This window comes from Pteropus alecto, unplaced genomic scaffold (assembly GCF_000325575.1).
Source record: "Pteropus alecto unplaced genomic scaffold, ASM32557v1 scaffold78, whole genome shotgun sequence".
Lineage (NCBI taxonomy): Eukaryota > Metazoa > Chordata > Mammalia > Chiroptera > Pteropodidae > Pteropus > Pteropus alecto.
In genome coordinates, this window is record NW_006443124.1 from 458515 (window position 1) to 478775 (window position 20261).

The window sequence follows — 20261 nt, forward strand, 5'->3', positions numbered from 1 at the left end:
CACTATCTGTTATGTATTGTCTGTGGTATCTTAGCACTTCTAGAATTTCAGTCTTTTTTTAATTCTATGTATTCAGCTTACTAGTTTTAGGGGGAACTGCAGACTGAGTTCGAGTTTATTATTATGTATGAGATATTATGTATGGAGGTATGTGTATATTTTCATATTCAGTTTGTATGACTTTAAACTATTATGAGGTTCATCAGATTGATGTTGCTTAGTTTGGTTTTAGCATTACAATCTAGTTCAAGTCCTTAGCAGAAAGACATTTCTCTTTGAAAGAATTTGATAAACTCATCTGGTAAATGAAATAACACTTTTTGAAATAGTTCCTCTGTGCTATAGCTACTAGGCACATGTGGTTATTGAGTCCTGTACAAGTGGTTAGTTTTAAGAGGTGCTGTAAACAAAGACGACATAAAAAAAAAGAATGTAAAATATATCATCAATAATTTCATATTGATTATATGTTGATATTATAATATTTTTGATATATTGGATTAAATAAAATATTTTTTATTTTGTTTTCAAAAAATTTAAAATTATTGTTTAAAATAGTAAAAGTAATTTCATCTGTTTCTTTTTATCTGTTTTTGTGGCAACTTGAAAAATTTACAAGTGTGGCTTGTAATTGCATTCTATGCATTCAGTAGCATATACATTTATATCAACGTTTCTCAATTTCCTGGTGTGAAAAAAATGACTTTTGATCTTTTCAATACAAGGTTTCATCCTAAAGAGTGTACCCAGACATTCAAAAAATCAAAATTTTTTTACTACAGAAATAATACATGTTCTAAATTTTCTTTGACAAAAATATGAAAAAAACCCACGCATAACCACTGCAAAGTTTTTATATATTCTTTCTGGCATACACATATTTTTTTATTAAAAAATGGGATCAGTCAGTATATACTGTTTTATGACTATTTAACAATGTAACATGAACATCAATCCTTGTCTTTAAATGCCTTTAAATTTTCTCTGAGCTACTATACCTGAAGCATATATTGTACTCCCAGAAGTAACTGTGGCTTATGATAGCAGTGATTTTTTAAATCTTTAATAACAGCTTTATTGAGATACTATACCATAAAAATTCATCCTTTCTATATATACAGTTCAGTGGTTTTTAGTACATTCAGGGCTGCACAGCTATTGCCATTATCTAATTTTAGAACATTTTCATCATTCTGAAAAGAAATCCCAAACTCATTAGCAGTCACTCCCATTCATCCCACCCCAGCCCCTAGCAACCACTAATCTATTTTATGTCTCTATGGATTTGCCCACTGTGAACATTTCACAAAGATGGAATCGCACAATATATGGTCCTCTGTGACTGGCTTCTTTCACTTAGTGTAATGTTTTTAAGGTTCATCCATGTTGTAGCATGTGTCAGTACTTTATTACTTTTTATAGCTGAATAATACATGATATAACAATGATACAATATACAATGGATATGTTAATGTTTGTGTGTATCATATCATACCATGGATATATTACATTTTGTTTACCCATGTATCGGATGATGGATATTTGGGTTATTTCCCCTTTAGGGCTATTAGGAATAATGCTGCTGTGACTATCTGTTTACAAGTTTTGGTGTGAATATGTATTTTCAGTTCTCTTGGGTATATACCTAGAAGTGAAATTGCTGTTGCGGCTAACTCCGTTATGCGATCCCACAAGTAGTGCGCGAGGGTTCCAATTTTGCCACATGCTCGCCAGCACAATAGTAGTGGTTTTCAACTAAGAGGAGATTCATTCCTAAGAGGGACAAATCAGAATCTAGTGGTGGATGGTTTGGAAAAAGACCTCCAAAGATTCTGTTGTGACCTCAACACACACACACACACACACACACACACACACACACACACACACACACACACACACGGGTGGGGGATGAGAGCACGTGAGCACCAGGGTCCTATTTGGTTGACTTTGGGTATATTGTTTATCTCTATTAGCCTTAGTAATATGGAGATAATAATAATACCTTGTAAGGGCTGTTGTTAGAATTAAATGAGATATTGCTAGTAAAATCTTTTACACAGTGCCTAGTACATAATAGATACTCAACAAATATTAGCTACTAATATATCAAAGTCTCAATAATTTACTATTATATAAACACACCATAATTTGCCTAGCTAGTTCTATTGTTGGACATTTGGGGTTGTTTCCAGTTTTTCACGATTATTAATAGTGCTCTGAGAAATAACCTTATAGCTAAATTTTTGCCCACATCCATGATTGTCTTAGAATGAATTCTGTAAAGTGTCATTGTTTGGTGCATTTTAAAGAAATTTGAAAAACATTTTCCAATACACAGTCCTGTTGAAATTATTCTGAAATTTTACTTTGAGAAATGTAATCAGGTACTAGACAATATTGCTAAACTGGTTTTATAAATCCTCACCTTATACCTGACAGATATCATGCAAATTAAGACTGACTTGGGCAGGACAGCCTAAATTTAATTCTAAAACCATTAAAAGGAAAAAAAGGTACAGGAGGATAATTTCTCCTACACCATCTGATCTGGACACTTGAATTTTTGTACCTTTTCTCCCACGGCATCAATGTCCTGACTAGACAAGAAGGAGAGCTGTCCGTGAACTCAGGCACAGTGGATATTTTGTTTTACACTTAGGCAAGCTGAAGGCAAAAGTAAGGTGACCATGGAGCTTGAACAGTAGAAAAGAATGATGCACTGAGAGTGGACATACACCTAATACTTCTCACGTTGTCAGACCTAGAAGCCTTATAGGGACAATTATGTACAGGTCTACCATAGCGATTTCATATCCAGCCTGGAAGGAATCAAACAAGGGCATCAGGTTTCCTCTGATGGCCATGGGAAAGCTTCATGGCAAAGGTAGGATTTTACAAATGATTTAACATTATGGCCGAAGTTTGGTTGGATGGTGGAACACTCTGGAATTTGACACAGCCTGGGAGACTTCATGTCAAGACATTCAAAAGAGCTTTGTACAGATAACAAGGATGAGTAGGAAGGTGTATCACCAAGTAATGTGTTTGGACTGGTGTGTTAGTAAACATTTAACAATCAGCTCTCAAAAAAAAGGTCCTAAAAAAAGTCCTGATTTATATAGGTTCTGTATTTTCATTTTCATGTTATAACTCTCCCACCATGGCAAATTCAGATTTAAGCTACCAACACGACGTCACTCAAAGCAGAACAGGAAAAGACATGCGTACAATCATCACAGTTGGTTCTCAACAGCCAGTACATATCAGCTCCAGCACACCACTGTGTATTCTTATAAGCTGCTCTACGTGGATAATAGAAGGAACATTTTACTTGGTGAAATCCATTAAAAGTCCAGAGTCTAAAATTAATACAGTATCTTAAGGGCGAGATGTTTTCTTTTCTTTTCCTGGTCTAAGTGCCATGTTAAAGGGTCACTCATGAGGTATTACATGTTACAACATGCACAAGAAAGAACTGCAAACCTTGCTAGAAATTCAAGAGGTCGTCCTCTGGGCAGTTAGCACATAAACCACCTCAGAAATAATTGTGCATTTGATGCTTAGTGATCCTAGAGAGGGATTCTTCGACAGAGAAACATGATTAGTTAGTTCTGCACACACAAAATGCAAAACTCAAGAGAAGATCATCCTAATTCCTCCCATTTGCACAGGATTTTGTTGCTTACAAAGGGATTTTTTGCAAGATGGTAAAATTTCATGCATCCAGTTTTTAGCTGCTCGTTAAGACAAACCGATAGGCAGTGCAACTCAAATTTCTGGGTCATTTTTGTTCACATGAGTGATAGACTTGCAGTGCGTCTCCCCATTTCCCTGCAGATGGGCCAGTACTAGGATGGAAACCAACGGTTAGTTGAGGCCTGGCTATGAGCCAAGCCTGCGCTAAGCACTTTCCTTACATTGTCCCTGAAGCCACTCAACAAGCCTATGAAGTAATTCCTATTATTTTCTCCCATTTTGCAAAGACAGAGGCTCAGAGATGTTAAATTACTTGCCAAAGGTCATGAAATTCATAAATGCCTGAGCTGGGACACAAACCAGGACTGTCTGACACTTAAAGCCTATATTAAGAATCTCCAGACTGGCTTAGGTCAAAGGTTTTAATAAAATTGTAGATATTTAATGTGCTAATTGGACAGGATGACCTAAAAGGTTCCAGGGTAGGCAGCACTAGCCTAACTCGGGTAAAGGTATATGGGAGTGTTGGGGGAAGGGGACCACACCAAGGGTGATAAAAAAAGAATGTGTCCACATGCTGTCATGCTCAATTGTGTAACTTAAGAAGACCGTGTGTTTGTAATTGGCCTTTTCTATGTAAAGCACAAGCCTGAATTAGGTCAGCCTTTCAGTGTCTCCTGCAGCCCCCTTTGTAGCCTGAGGCCCCCTTTACATAAACTGTAAATTAGACACTAAGTTCCATGATGGCAGAGACTGACCAAACATCTTATGGACTGATGTTGCTAGATCTCTAGTCCTGTCCTGGCGACTGCTGACATAGTAGGTGCTTAAATATTTGTTCACTATTGATGATGGTGATGACAGTAAATACTCAACAAGTAAAAGCAATGTATTCTTTCTAAGCATTATCTCTTTTAATCCTCACAATAACTCCATGAAATAGATACTGTTCTCCTAATTTATGGATTATAAAAAAACAACAACAAAGAAAAATCATGGCTCAAAGAGATCTTGTGACTTGTTCACGTACACGATAATGAATGGCAAAAAATCAGTTTTGCCCGATATCACTTAACATTATGCTATAGTAACCTATAGCTTTTGTTACTGATTTATAAATGCATTTGTTGTATTTCTAAGAAAGTACGTGTTATTAAAATCAGGTCATCTAATTTAAGTTCTGTGAAAGAATGAACTCTTTTAACTATTCCCAGCACGTAGAACAATTCATGACATATATTAAGTTCAGTAAATATTTTTGGTGTCCATGTGTATAAGAATGGGTAGGAACAATTTTTTCAATAGGAATAGGAGTTACAAGCTAAAAATTACTGTCTCACGACAGGTTTTGTTGGGTTTTTTTGTGGGTTGTTTTTTTTTTTTTTTTTTCAGGAGTTACAAGCTAAAAATTACTATCTCACGACAGGTTTTGTTGGGTTTTTTGTGGGTTATTTTTTTTTTTTTTGCAAGCATTTTAATAAAGGTAGAGCTATTGAATCTAAATCTCACTGAAAAAGTTCAGTAATTTACTCATTCATTCAAGAAATATTTATCTGCATTCAATAAATATAATTGCACACCTAATAAGTGCTAGAAACTTAATATCAGAGATGCATTGGAAATGATTGATGATAATAGGTAAACAGCAATTGCAAAATGCCACATGCCATGAAGACCAAGTAGAAGATGTAGAGACAGAAAATATCAGAGGAAGGGACTACAGTGTGCTCAGGGAATTTCTCAATGAAGTACCAACGGTTCAGCCGAGATACTGAAGAATGCCAAGAACACGTGGAAGGGGCACAGGAATGACATGTGCAAATGCCAAGAGCTTTAGCAAAGAACCTGACATGTTGGAGGAATAGAAAGAAGGTCAGCAAGTCTTCTCCGTCCCCTTGCCACCGCTGGATTGGGCAGGGCTTCTTTCATTCCGTTCCCTCTCTTACTACACGTCGTCATATTAAAGCACCAAGCCAACAGCTTTATATTTTTCTTGGTTTCAGGCAGAGGGCCTAGTTTCCTGTTGTCCACAGTAGAAAAATAAAAAAACTTTGGAATCTACTTAATCCAGAAATTATGTCTTAGGGGGAAAAGTGCATGTACCAATGAATAAATGTGGGAGGAATTTTTCAGGAAACATGAAAGGGAAAATTTACTCCTCCCATTGGTTACAGTGGAAAATTCCTCAAGCATAGCCTGGCCAATGAGCCTAGGCCTTCCAGATTCATCATGCAGCTCTGTTCCAATCTAGCTCACATTCCAGGAAGATAAGTGGGAGAATTTCCCAAATACTATTTATTCCAAGGTCTCCTGTCACAACTAAGCTCATTTCAGCTGAAAGCAAGATATCTACTCACCACTTTCAGATTAATTTAGCTACTTTCCCCCTCCACCCTCTCTCTTCATTCCCCATTATGCTGATCTGCAAGGGAAGCTAGACTGAGTAACTACAGATGAGCTGACCACAGGAACCTCATTGACAGATACAGCTCATCATGTGAAAGAAACAGCTTGACAACAGGTGCCGAAATGAATTAAATCAACTTGCACCAGTCTTCATCTGTTACTGGAATTTTATATATGAATTTTGAACAAACAGTCAAACAAGCATGTAAGACTTAACCACCAGATGAGAATAACGTGGAATCTATTGTAAGCTGACCTTCAAAACATTATGCCAAGAATATTCCTACTCTCTTCTTGCAGAGACATGCCAGTCACATTTTGGAGATGGGGGTAATGCCATTTTCCACCTGCTAGAAGCATCTATTCTTCATGGAAATCTAGAGGCAATTCCCAGCCTCAGTTAAGGACTTGTTTTCCCATCTTTTTGAACTTCAAATACTTTCTAAATTGTGTTAGCCGAAGCATCGTATGTATATAATTAACTCACAGGTCCCTCTGGGCTCATCTAGCTAAACTTGTGGAGCTTAACTGAGCAAGACATTTGCTGATGTCTCTCCCTGCGGTGACACCCACTGAAATGAATCCCTTCTACAAGAGGAAACTGGGGCAATTTCTTTTCCAAACCGACTTCCTAGTGACTTGGTTTGCTTCATAAATGATTTTGGCTGTTTCATAACCGAATGATCTACTTTTCTTTCAAATATGGAATTTGCAATTTGGGGAGAGTAGAGAAATTGATATTTTCTCCTAGTTGAAGTAGGAAGACAGGCCTCTTTTTTGTGTTCATTGGATGTTGGAAACTTCCTGTGGGTAGCAGTGGCTCTCAGCTGGCACAGGGCTCCAAGGTACCTTCCAAGTTGACAGCAAATGTAAGGGGGTCCTGCAAGTGTCCTGTCTTCACAAGCAAAACCTACAAGGGGACCTGCAGCAGTTCGTCCAAAACAAAGTGCAAAGGGCTAGGGGAAGGTGGACTTGTTCAGAATGACTGCGGTTAACTAGATTCACAACTCGGCCTTTTGCTTCCCACTGCCTGTGTAGACATAGACGCCTACAATTAGAAGATGTTTATGACTATGAATGAAGTCAGATGCGATCGCAAAGAAGTTCTGGCCCCTCTTCCCCCTCTGTTCCCAGCACAGAGGGCTTAAACTAGGCGCTGACCCCTCTTTCCATTCTCTCCTCTCTTTCTGAGGCTTGCAACCCCAGGCCTTGCCCTTCAGCTTCATCAAGGGGCTGCATCCATCATATAAGGGGGAGCAAAAGAGACCTGGATGTAGGCTTCCTGCCTGCCCAAGGGAACCCACTTCTCTTTGCTGTCCTGAAGCGCAGGTGTCCGGAAAAAGGCAGCGAGCTAGCGGCTTGTGGGTGCTAGAGTAACTGCGTGGCTCAGGAGGTGGGAGGTTGGGAGTGTGCATCTATGCTTTTCACGTGAGTCTGCAAGCTCGCTGCCTGCCGCCCAGGTGCGGGTTCGCGGCTGCGTGCGCCCCACTGCAGCAGAGAGCAGCCGCAGCCTCTGCCTCGGCCACCGCCGCCGCTGGGGAAGAGTCCTGGGGCTGCTGACGCGGTTGGGAGGAGCCTCGCCTTTAATGCACCAGCCGCCTCCAGCCTCCTGCAGCAGCAGCAGCAGCAGCAGCAGCTGCGAGTGCGCGCGTGTGGGTGTGAGGGTGAGTGCGCTGGCGCCGGCCGCAGCGACCTGCCCAGCTCCCCGCCGGCTTCCTAGCCCCCGCCAGCGGGAGCCGCCCTCCCGTGGGACCAGCACCCTCACCCTGGCCGGGCCAGCCTGAATCCTGCCCCTGCCATCTCGCCACTGCAGCTCAGGTCCAGAAAGGCACCATTTTGTCGCGGCTGCCCGCTCTCCCAGGGGGAGGAGGGATCTTTTTTGCATTTCGGAGCGGCTGCCAACGAGGGGAACCTGTTGGGCATCTCCCCAGCCACGCTTCTGAGCGCCTCCGGGGCGGCGGGCGGGACCAGCCCCTCGGGGCACGGCGCATCTTGGCACCGGAGGCAGCGGAGGCAGGCGCAGCATCCTCGCTGGGAATTGGAGCTGGAGTGAGCGCACCGCGGGAGGAGCCGCCGCAGCCTCGGAGATCCCGAGTGGAGGAGGTGACAGCTCCATTGCCGGGTTTTTATTTTTTTTCTCTCCGCCTCCCCGTCTCCTCAGGCTCGGACCATGGTGCAGTCCCACTGGCTCCCCTGCCCCCCTCTCCTGTGAGACTGGCTGCGGGGAGGGATCATGGATACTTGTCTGCCGGCTTCTGGTTCCCACGCAAGTAAACCTGCTGTCAATGGAGGAGGACATTGATACCCGCAAAATCAACAACAGTTTCCTGCGCGACCACAGCTATGCGACCGAAGGTAACGCCAGCCCCGCCGCATTCCGCCGCTGGGGCCCGGAGCAAGTTGCGGATCGCTGTGCTCCGCGGGCTGCTGGGCGCGCAGTGGCGGAGACTCCTCCGGGCCCCGGGGCTGGGGCGGGGGCTCCGCTCGCAGGGCGGCCGCCAGTGCGCCCCACATCCATCCGGGCTCCGCGAGGCAAACCCGGTGTTCAGCAGCAGGTGGACCCGGCGCCTAAGGGAGTTAAAATGGCCCTCGGGGACTAGGCTTTTCGGGGTGGGGCTCCGGATTGGAAAAAATGACCCCCCGAAGGCAGATGACCCTTCCCCCCAAGATGTTTGCAGGGGTCTCGAGGGGAGAGAGGAAGGAAGGGGCCCAGAAGGACCGCGGGTCCTCCCCTCCCTTAGTGAAATGATGATGTCTCTCAGTGGCTGCAGGGAGGGCATGGTTTCATTTCCTGCCGGTTCATCACTCCGGCCGGGTTACCTGCTCAGACAATCGAAACCCCAAAAGGCCCTTTGCAAAAGGGCGAGCCCCTCTCTCCTTGAAAGTGCATTAGCAAGAAATGAAAAGGTGGCTGGGGAAACGGTGTTCCAGAGGCGAGCGAATGAGTCTGACACGTGGGGAAAGCAATGCGATCAGTGGGGCCTTTAAAAATCACCATTATGAATTCTGCAGCAGTAGTTTCTGCTGAATCAACAGCCAGCAGAAAGCAAGAGGGTTCAGTAAGCCGAGCTGTGCCAAGAGGTGAAATTGTCCTCTCTCTCCTCCTCTCCCTCCCTCCCGGCTTGTTCTGACATTAGCCTTAGTGCCTGGCAGGCAGGCAGGCGGGCAGGCAGGGAAAGTAAGCAGGTGGAACTCATTCTGCCTTTTGTGTGTGAAGAGTGGAGGCATTTTTTTTTTTAATACCAAACTTTTGTATTTTTGTTTTCATTTTCTACTGGTAGCCCACTCATATAAAGTGCTGCGTTATCACATTGTCATATCCACGTGAGAAAAATGTGTGCGAACGTGCTTTAGGATAATGTAGCAAGGTGTGTTCATTTAAGATTTCTTATTCTTTGATGCTAAAATTTCGATAATATTTAACCAAATCAAGACTACTAGGGACATGAGGTGAGAGGAGGAAAAGAGTTCAAGCTCTGAAAGAAATTAAAAGACACAATTTGGGGGTAAAGGTATCATCTTCTATAAACATCCCTGGAAGTTTTAGATAGAAAAGATGCCCAGCACTATTGAAAATATATTCTCCATTCATCATTATTATTGGAGAGCAGCAAGCCTACTATGTCCATGGTGCTAGACAGATTATGCAGAGTCGTATGAGCTCTGGCCTCCAGGGGCTCAGAGATGGCTTTTAATGTGTTCAGCTTGTCCCTCACCGATACCAAACACCATACTTGCTGATTCTTTTTATTTGTGTGATGACAACGTGGTTCTAAGATGTTCTTTCTCAGTCTTTGTGCTTCGTCACCAACTCAGTTACCAGGTAGAATATGATTAGCTCTATGTCTGAGCATGTCATCCAAGAGAGAAGTTGGCCTTGGGTCTATTGACTTTTTGTGGGGACACTTCTTTCTTTTTGTGACAACAGAGAGGGCTGCCTTCATTATTTTCTTCTATATTGCATTATGCGTCCAAGTGCAGGCAAAGGAAAGTTACTGAGCTGGGAAGACGGGTAAATTGAGCCCATGTGTGTAGAAATATCATCTGTAGAATGAAGAAATGAGTTAAAAACAGCATTCTTTATCACTTTCTGGGCCCTAAATACTACCTAATCTTTGTTCCTATTTTATGAAATTTTTGTAAACTCTGATTCCAGATAAAATATTTGGGTTTATAAAGTCAAAAACGAGGCATGAGTTTACAGCAAAGAGCTTTCTAAAATCTTTCTACATCAATCTTTCAGATATCTATCCCTCTCTCCTCTTCCCTACCGCCCCACTCCCCGCCAAGACTCAAAACTAAACAAACCTTTATTTCACAGAAGGTTTCCAGATTCCTTCATCTGATCTTGGTGAGGGTCTGAGAAGAAAAAAAAAAAAAAAAAAACGGAACTTAGACAATGTCTATAGCAGACGTTGGGTAGAGCAGGAAGTTCTCTATGGTCTTAATCTATTTATTTTAAGGGACATCTGTGCTCTCATGCAGGCCAGAGAGGAAAGGGTCTCTCTTCTGATGAATACCTTAGAAGTGCTAGTACAACTTAAAAGAGCACCCAATCAAAATATTCTTTGTTAAAATCCATTTTATTGAGGGTTTGTCCTCAAAGTTCTCTTCCTTTTTATTAAACTTTCCGAGAAATTAGCTTCTAGGTTCTTCTATAGACTTTGCTTTTCTTTTTGTCTCTTTTGATATTTCTGTATTTTCGTACCTGCCCAGATAATGTCAGATTATTTTCCGCCACGATCTTCCCATTTATCTCTGAATTTTTCTTTCCTGGGCTCAGATCATTTCACACTGCAGTATTCTATTTAAAGCTGAAAGGTTTTTGCTGTGTAGTTAGTGTGAAGGACTCTAAGCTCAATTTGCATTGTAAGTGGTAGCTGCAGGCAAGTTCATCCAGCTAAGAGCAATGCAAATGCTAAAGGACACTTTTACCCAAGATCCCAAGTGTCTGTCTGCCTCCCTCCCTCCCTCTCTGTGGAAAGAAATGCATGATGTGTATTTATTAAAGACATTCCAGTGACTCTTATTCTGGGCATTAAAGTTACCACCCTTCCCTACTTTTTTCTCTAACTTTCCTCCCTTTTTAAAATTACCATCTTTGAGCATCTTCTATGTTCCAAGACTGCGCTGAGCTTTTAGCATTTTAATATATCCAAACCCTGCTAAGTGGGTGGTGTTATTTCCATTTTTAAATAAGGAAACTGAGCAACAGAGGCCCAGAGATATTACTAATCTGCCAAGGTCACAGTCAGTCAAGGGAAGAGCTTGTCTTCAAACTCGAGACTGTCCGAAGCTGTGCTCTTTCACTGGGAAATTCGCACTGCCTCGTTTTCCTATAACCATGAGCTACTGTTCTGGGGAAGTTCACAATGGTTTTATCTTTGTGTGTAAACTATATTCCCATCTAGGGTAAAATTCTTTGCACGATGTATATTGGTTATATATGAGGAAAAGCATGGGTGGGGTCGGAATAACCACAAAACAAAGGCACAATGGTTTTATTGACTTTTCAGATATGGAACTGTGAGTTTCCTAACCAAGAGTTCATCTCTCAGATTTGATCTATATGTGGATTTCTTTCTATATTTTTAAGCTTGTTAGAAGCAACTAGAACCCTCTTCATTAGAGCAGTCTGAGTTTTCTAGATTAATCTTCCTACTCACAAATGGGGCCATAGACAGAATAATCTATACAGATGGAATTTATAGGAATGGCAATATGGTTAGAAGGGGGAAGTCAAATAACACGTTTTAAAACAACTACTCTGTTCTCAGTTTCCTTAGGTGTAAAAATAGGAATAACAATAGAGCCTGTGCTACAGGAAAAATTATTTAATACAGAGAAAGCACTCAAGATGGTACCTGATATAAAGCCAGACCTCAATAAATGCCCTCAATACATTATAGCTGTTGTTATTGCTTATGCTGCATTTACATAGCAAGCATTGTTTTTCCTTGGTGTGTTGATTTGGACCAAACTTGAGGGGAAGAGCTAGTGGAGATGGAGGAGAGGTCATTACAACCTACCAGTCCCTTCTGGCTCAGCCATGAGCCACAGATCTTGCCATTTATTAATTTGCCTTATTAATGTACTTGCTGGTTATAGTCTGGCAATAAGTAAGTTTTGTCTTTTCTCAGAGGCCTTTAAAAACCCATATTCTTTGTATCTATTAAAGGAAGAACAAATTCACTTATTCCATGTAGTTCCTTCTAGTAATTGATTTATTCTGCCTTTACTCCTTGAACAAATGTTAACTGACTTTCTGCAGAGGTGTTCCAGTATGTTCCAGTACAGATATGGTCTCTGTCCTCATGGAGCCTTCAGTCTAGTGGAGGAGGTAGACACTAAACCAATAATTTTGCAAATAAATATATAGTTACCAATTGTGATAAGGGATATTCAGGAAAAGCATAAGGTGCCCTGAGATCATATGTAAGGCAGATCTAGTTTAGAGTGGGGCCTCAGAGACAAGCCTCTCAGAGGAAGTTTAATCTGAGAACTAAAGGATAAGTCAGGAATTAAGAGTTAAAGGCATTTCAGGTGGAAGGGACAATAGGTACAAAGCCCAGAGATGTAAAGTAGTTGGACAGATTCAAGGAAGGGAAGGATATACTTATGGCCGGAATGGAGGGAAGAGGAAGAGCGACCAAAGCGAGACTGGAGCCTGCAGTTTACTTTGGAATGCACCAAAAATAAGAAAGTTTAAGGCTAGAATAGAGGGATAGATAAATGGTAGATATATGATAAAGCAAGTAGAAAATGTTAATGATAAAGTCCAGGTGGTAGTCACTGGATATTCACCGTAATTTTTTTTTTTCAGCTTTGCTTATCTCTTTGGAACTTTTCATAATAAAATGCTAGAAAGTGAAACTGGAGTGGCCTTTAGGGACCAGGTCACATTGAGCCTTGTTGACCATAAGGAGTTTGGACTTTATCCAAAGATGGATCAAAAGCCATTAAAGGATTTTGGTCAGGGGGAAACTGTGATCAGGTTTGTTTTTTCAAAGCTCAGGCCCGGCTGCTGTGTGGGCGGGGGTCATAAGGCTGGGCCAGAAGTGGACAGGAGTGAAAGCAGAGCAGGGATATATTTAGGAGGCCATGGCTGGACTCTAGGATGGTGGCAGCAGTAGAGATGGGGAGAATTTGATAGATTTGAGATACATCGTGAAGAAGAATGGATAGGATTTACTTAGTGTGATAGATTGGGTAGAAATAGAGAATCGGGTGGAGACTACGTCAAGGACTCCCAGGGTTTTGCCATAAGAATGGATGCATAATGGGCTATGTCACCGAAACTGGAAAAAGACTTTGGGAATTAATTAGTTTGAGGGGCATGTTAAATATCTAGTCTCACAGTGAGACTCTCAAGTAAGCACTAGGATATCTGGGTCTGAAGCTCAGAAGAAAGGTATGGACTAGATATATAATCTGAGACGTCACCAGCATATTAAAGGTATTTAAAACCCCGTGAATAAACTAGATGCCTAGGAGAAGAGCACCCAGGGCAGAAGGTGAGCCAATGACTGAAACATTACAAGGAAATTGATCTTGGCTTGGTAGAAAGAAATTGTAACAAAAAGTACCTCACAATGAATGCCTTGCTAAGCATAATTAACTGAAATTGTTCAAATAACACTACATGGCCATTTCTCAGCAATGAGATAGAATAAGAAGAGTCCCGTCTTGGGTAGGCCTTTGCTAAGCATAATTAACTACACACTGAAATTATTCAAATACCACTATATGGCCATTTCTCAGCGATGAGATAGAATAAGAAGAGTCCCGTCTTGGGTAGGTTGAGTTTAGAGGGTCTCTAAACTTGGGATCTGTGCGATCTGTGAAGTGTTATAGCTTCTTAGGGGCACAAGAATAAGAGTGAGGAAGTAAAGGTCCCTGCTTTCTCCACACACATGTTCAAGAAAGAGGGAAACTATGATTAATTAAACAGGGAAGGAACATGAAAATGGCTTTTGATATGAAGGCTCTGGGAAGGCACTGGAAAAATAAACGGAGATGGTATAATGATGGAGAGCTGCCTTGCAGTTCCTGAAGTTGCTCTGGTATATTCGAATGCAAATGCCAGGTCAGAATAGTATTTCCAATGCATATGGATGAATATTTGAGTTCTCTGCTGTTCTCAGAAAAATGTGAAATGGAAGGTGGGCAGAAGCTGCCTTATACTATTATAAATGACCTTTCTGGGGATGGGAAGTGTTCTGCTACTAAACATAATAACCAGAGTGCATTGAAAATCACTAGCAAGTATTCATTATTAGCATTCAGGTCCCCAGGGGCAATCCCAAGCCCTTTATGAGGGCTGGTCAGAAACGTACCAATGAACCTGGGGTGAATAATATTAGGCCAGTCCTGTCAAAATATTGGTAACGCGCCATGAAAAGAGCACAGCTATAGACTGACATTCCCAGACTCTGGCATTTGCATTTACGAGGAAACGAAGGGTCCAATTTAGACACTTAGCTGGGGGTAGAGAACTAAGGTTTCTTGAGTACTGTCTGTATTCCAGGCCTTTCCCTAAGTGTTTCTCATGTGTTTGCCCCTTGAATTGCCTTCCACAGCCGTGAGAGAATGATTGCATTAGCCCCATTTTTTCAGAAAACGAAATTTTGAGATTTGGATATACAAAGAAACTCGTGTTAAGGGGACATACTTGTTAGTGGCGGAACCAGGTTGGACCCCGTGACTCCGTGACTGCCTGGACTCTAGGCATGCGCTCTTTGCCCACTCTTGCTGCCTCTTGTCAGATTTCAGAGGGGCAGGGAGATGCAGGTTGTGCTCTACCCTCTGCATATATCGCGTGGTGCCCATTCAGTGCTGCTTGATCCACTTGGTTCACCTCTTCCCAGTATGGCCGTGCATGTGTCTGCACCTTCGTCTTGGTCCCACAGAGAGGGAGCTGAATTGACCACCTGGCTTTTAAATATCTTTAAAGCCAGTTTCTTAGCAAAATGGCAAGAAGGACTCTCTGGTCCTGCATTTATTCTCTAAGTAACCTTGGATAAGTCATTTAAACTCATGAACTTGAATTTCCTAATGGAGAAAATAAGAATACTTGGCATACCTACTTATATGCACAGTACTGTCTATACCAAAACCATTTATTGCAGATTCGAGTGTTAATAATAAATAATATTGATTGCTGGCAGTTGTGGAGGGCTTACTATGTGCCAGCGACAGACTTTGGGCTTTAAAGGATTTTTCTCATTTAATCCTCAAAACTCTCTAGATTGATATGGTCCTTATATCCCTGTCAGTGGAAAGTTGAAGCAGAAGGAATTATTCCTTGGCCAAGGTTACCCAACAGTAAGTGGCAGAACAGAAATCGCTTCCAGGTTTGTCTAATGGTCAAGCCCATATCCCTAAACTTTGCAGCAGATATTCTCAGTGTAGTATATGGACACACCTGTTTAAAACAAAAGTCATGATGTTGATGCAAAGCAAAGATTATTCATTTTATAAAGAAATATGCTTTCAAATCAGCACCGATACAAAGAGTCCCATTTTTATCAAGACTTTGGAAATGATGGAGGGAAAATTAGAAGGCAACGCAGTATTCTAAGCAGTGATGTGGATTACCTTATAAGTGGGTATTATTCCCAGTTCTGCCACCATAATTTGTCACTTTTACTCTCTGGGCTTCACTTTCCTGATCTACTAAAATGAGGTTGGAGATGGGGGAGGGGAGGCATGCTCTCTATAGATTTTTTCTGGCTGTAAGTTTCTGTGACACACTACGTCTGTATTTGTGTTCATCTACATCTCCTTGGTATGTTCTGATGTTTTGCTCAGGGGTGAGTCTGGGAGACACAGGCATAGGCTTTAAGTGGCTCCAGAATTATAGGCCTGGCCGTACTTACTGATGGGTCAGATCATCCTTCTGGCAAGAAGGCTCTGGTGCAGCCAAGAGGTGGAGCCAGAAAGGGAAGCCTCTCTTTGCCAAAAGCTGCTGCAGATGGAGGAGCCAGTCTGTCTGGGCGGCCCATGACTTTGAGAGGAGCCATTTGGCAAAGCTGTTGGCAGGAGCTGCCTTGCAGCATGAATGCTGGAGACTGTCCTGGGCTGGAGTGAAGCAGGGATGCAGCAAAGGTGGCTGGTGGAACAAATAACCATCTGCTGAGCAGGGTGCTGCTCATCTTGCCACACTGACAGGGAAAAGCATGTGCCCATCAGTGAGGCTGAGCTCTCAGTGACATGATCTGACAGGCACAATGGAATTTCTCCCTTGCTAGTGTATACTCCATGGAAGGAGTTATAAACCCCATGTGAACTGGGTTCTTTCAGAAATCAAGAAGGCTGCAATTTCTCCCTCCGTTCCAAAGTAGGAAATTTATCAATGCTAATGAAATCTATTTATCATATTTATTGTGAGATTTTATGTAGGTTGTGCTGGGGATTATAGTAAAGTATAAGTTCTTGTTCTCAAGCATCTTTCCATCTATTTGGGCACATGACACTCCGTCCTTCTCAAAATGTACTTCACTTATGCCACACCATGTGAGTCAGTGCTGTGTTTGCCTCTCTGTAATCGCCAGGTAGCTGAGGTGGTAGAATCAGAGCTCGCCTGGCTCTAGACCCACCTCCAGCAGTACTAGCTCTGCAGCCTAGACAGATCATGCCATATCTCTGATTGCTTTATTTTTTTGGCATCTAAAATGTGTTTTATTGGGATGGTTTCTTACTCATCTTGGTTCACGGTGCTTTTAGTGCTGCTTCCTTCTGAAGGAGCATCTTTCTGTAAGCCTTTTCCTCCTGTAGGCTGACAGGACAGTGGAGCAGACAACACACAAAACTAGCGTTGGTGCATGGCTAAAGATGGTGGTGATTTTATAGCATCCTGGGCATTTCACATTCATGAAGTAGGAACTGGGGCTCTTCACTAGGCACTTCTAATTGTGATTCCTCTTCTCTGAAGGAGATCTTTTGTGAGAGGCATGTTCTTGTGGGGAGGTCATCACCACCAGAAGGCTTTGATTGTCTTATTACCTAAAAAATACGGCCCGTGATGAGGCAACATGCCTCCTTCTAACATGATTGTTTATATGTGAGAATTAAATAAATACAAAAGAATCCCTCTCTTACTCCATGCATTTGGGACCAATAGCTGACAGTAAATTGGAAAAGTTAAGGCAGAGAATTATAAAACATGGTAGACCTATTTTAAACATCATTGCCTAATTTTGATGAAGAGCGCATTGAAGAATCAAAGCTTGATCTTAGAGTATGTGTCTGCCGATTGGGAGTCATAATGTTTTTCTTGCATAGACCACACCCAAAATGAGAAAGACCATGTCTAAATTTGCTTTTCTTGAGTCTGAGTCAGAGCATAGATACCTGAGAAGCAATCTTGCTATAGATCCTTCTAGCTTCTTAAGATTGTCCCCAGTCTTTAATCTTTCTCACATTTAATTCAACAATTCTTTATCATCTCTTGAAAACATTTGAATTCGTTTTCATATGAAACAATCATTCTCTTTCAAGCCATTCTTTTCATCACCTTCCATGAAATTTAATTAAATAACAAGTACAGCTGGCTTCAAGAGATGTGGGAACAAACACACTGACTCTCAGTAAACATGCAACTCAATCAGAAGAAGCAGGAGTGTGCCTGTGTACCAGAGATTAGCCCGCTAAATTAGTTGTGAGTATAGAGCATACGATAGGCCCATTTTACAGAGAGAATGGAAAGGATTTTTTTTATCTAGCAAGTCAGCTACTTAGAGGTCTGTTAAAAGAGCTTCTGTTGTAATTATGATTAGGAGGAAGAGCCACCATATACTGAAATGCTTGCTGTGTACCAGGAACTGGGTTAAGTACTCTACCTGTACTATACAGATGTACTATGTATTATGTATATATGTATGTATGCTGTTGTAGATTGATGTATATATATGAGATACACAGATACATGAATATATGTATCTATATCATTTAATCCTCACAACAACCATCAGAAGTATCTACAATTAAAGCTGAATTAAGTGAGTCCTTCAGGTCTTTTCCACCATCGTCTATGCATCTCCTTAGGTAGTGCCTGGCAAATAATACATATAACATGTTTATTAAGTAAGCCAGGGAATGGATTTCTATTTTACTGATGATGAAACTGAGGCTTAGAGAATTTGTATAATCAACTAGCAGACTCATGACTTGAATGCAGGTATGTGTGACTCAAAAACATACCTTCTTAAAACAAATTTAGGTATATTACAACATTTTTTACAAAGCTCTTAGATATTTTGGATTGCATATTGCCCTATGAATAACCTTCTAATAGGATAAAAATTCTGTATTATCTCTCCTTTGTACAGGTATATAAATGTTCTAGAACAGGGGTCTAGAAACTTCCTGTAAAGAGCTAAATAGTAAATATTTTAGGCTTCGCTACCCATACAGTCTACATCCCAACTACTCAACTCCACCACTGTAGCGTGTGGACGTGGCTGTGTTCTAGCAAAACTCTATTTGCAAAATCCAGTGGTGGCTTGTGGACTGTAGTTTGCTCACCCTGTTCTATAAAAGTGTTTGGAATCTAGTAGAAGTTCAAAAAATGTTTCTTTTCCAAGCGAGTGGTGGCAGTAAGTGCTAGAGGGAAGCTTAAATGAACAGGAATAGCCACTCCTGGGGAAAGCTGGGCCTCGGTGGGATTCTGACGGGTGGAGAGGAGTGGCAAAGGCTTTCTGAATGGAGAACAGAGTCTTGTGTGATGATAGGAGGCAAACGTGAGCAAGGGAGACGGTATATTGAGAAAATGAGTGGGAGACTAGAGATGTAACCTGACTGTTCTATAGCTTGTTAGAATCCCTGCACATAACCATACCTCTTCTAAGCAGTGTTCCCCAGTTTTTACTTAGTAATCATTTTAAAAGTACTTAACTATATGGTAGGCACCAAGCTAAAAAAAAAAGACCCAGATGTACAATGAAATAGAAACAAACAGATATATACCCTGCTCTCATAGAGCTTGTATTCTATTGGGAAGATGTACATTAAATAACCATAAACATTAAATAAGAATACGAATGTAAATCTCGTTAAATACTACATAGGAAAAGAAGCTATGTGAAAACAAAATATGTGTTCACTAACGAAAACTTGGACTATAAAGACAGGTGTAAAAAAGAAAATCAGATTTGCCTCTGGCCCCAAATATAAACACCACTTTTTGATGTATTTCTTCCAGTGTGTGTGTTCGTGTGTGTGTGTGTGCGTGTGCATGCATGTGTTAGAGAAGCGGGGAGAGGAAGAGAAAGTAATGGATGATTACTGGAATTATAAGTAAAATGGTATTATATCTATTGTTGTTTGTTTTTGTCCAAAACACAATATCGTGAACATTTTTTTGTGACTTCTTATAGTTAAACCATAACTTTACCAGTCACCTAATGCTGGAAGATTAGGACTAGTCACATTGTCACAGGTTTTCAGAATGTTTAAGTTCAGATCAGGAAACATGGGGTGAAGATCAGAAAAAATAATCATAAAGACGTAAGCATGAAACTTTGATCCCATTGCCCTTGTCTTTCCCCAAAGCCCCAGGTCCTTTTACTTGGTCTGAGAGGGAGGCAAGCTCTCTCCTCAGCCTCTGCCATTACATACAGGGGTGAGGAGCTTATTCTCTGGGATTGAGTTGCCCACCTATATTAAATAAAATGTTGGTTTGAGGGCATCATTTGTGGATAAGTACATGGAACCTAATGACCCAGAAATGTTAATTTCCCTCAAACTGGTGAGTAGGTAACTTCAAAGAATGATTCATCCAATGTGACAACCAGCATGGTTGTTTAATGGCCTAGCCTCTCATGGGGTTCAAATTTGACATTTCTGAAAGCTATGTTAACCCTTTTTGTTGTTAATACTCTATGTGGTTGAATGCGATTTGAACCCAGGCAAATCTGAGCAAACCTGACTCTGTCATTGGCTTTAGACTTCCAGACATCTCTAGCTTCTCTAAAAAATTGGGAGCATGATTTGAAGTAAATGAAAAGTTCGAATCTTATAAACTATCACTGGGGTTATATTTTTAGTGATTGATTTTTTGGTCCCTTTTCAAAGTACATCGGCTGTCTGCATTTCTGCAATCTTTTGGGATTATATTTGGGAGTCAAAAAAAAAAAATGAAGTCTCAGCTCATTTTA

At 41.3% G+C, this 20261-nt stretch overlaps 1 protein-coding gene and 1 pseudogene across 7 annotated transcripts in view; one reads left to right on the forward strand and one right to left on the reverse strand.

Moving 5' to 3' along the window:
* The window catches only part of PPP2R2B (protein phosphatase 2 regulatory subunit Bbeta), a 383456-nt gene that overhangs the window by 136245 nt on the left and 226950 nt on the right, over positions 1-20261 (forward strand). For 2 of the 7 annotated variants that reach the window (XM_006922957.1, XM_006922956.1), the window contains one exon: positions 8267-8460. The exons of 2 other annotated variants lie outside the window; for them this stretch is intronic. In XM_006922957.1, the coding sequence (XP_006923019.1) occupies positions 8267-8460 (194 nt within the window). Of the gene's footprint in view, positions 1-7549; positions 8461-20261 lie in introns of those variants that run through there. 3 more of the 7 variants (XM_006922960.2, XM_006922955.1, XM_006922961.1) reach the window with 3 other exon arrangements.
* LOC102888451 lies at positions 16827-17059 on the reverse strand (annotated as a pseudogene).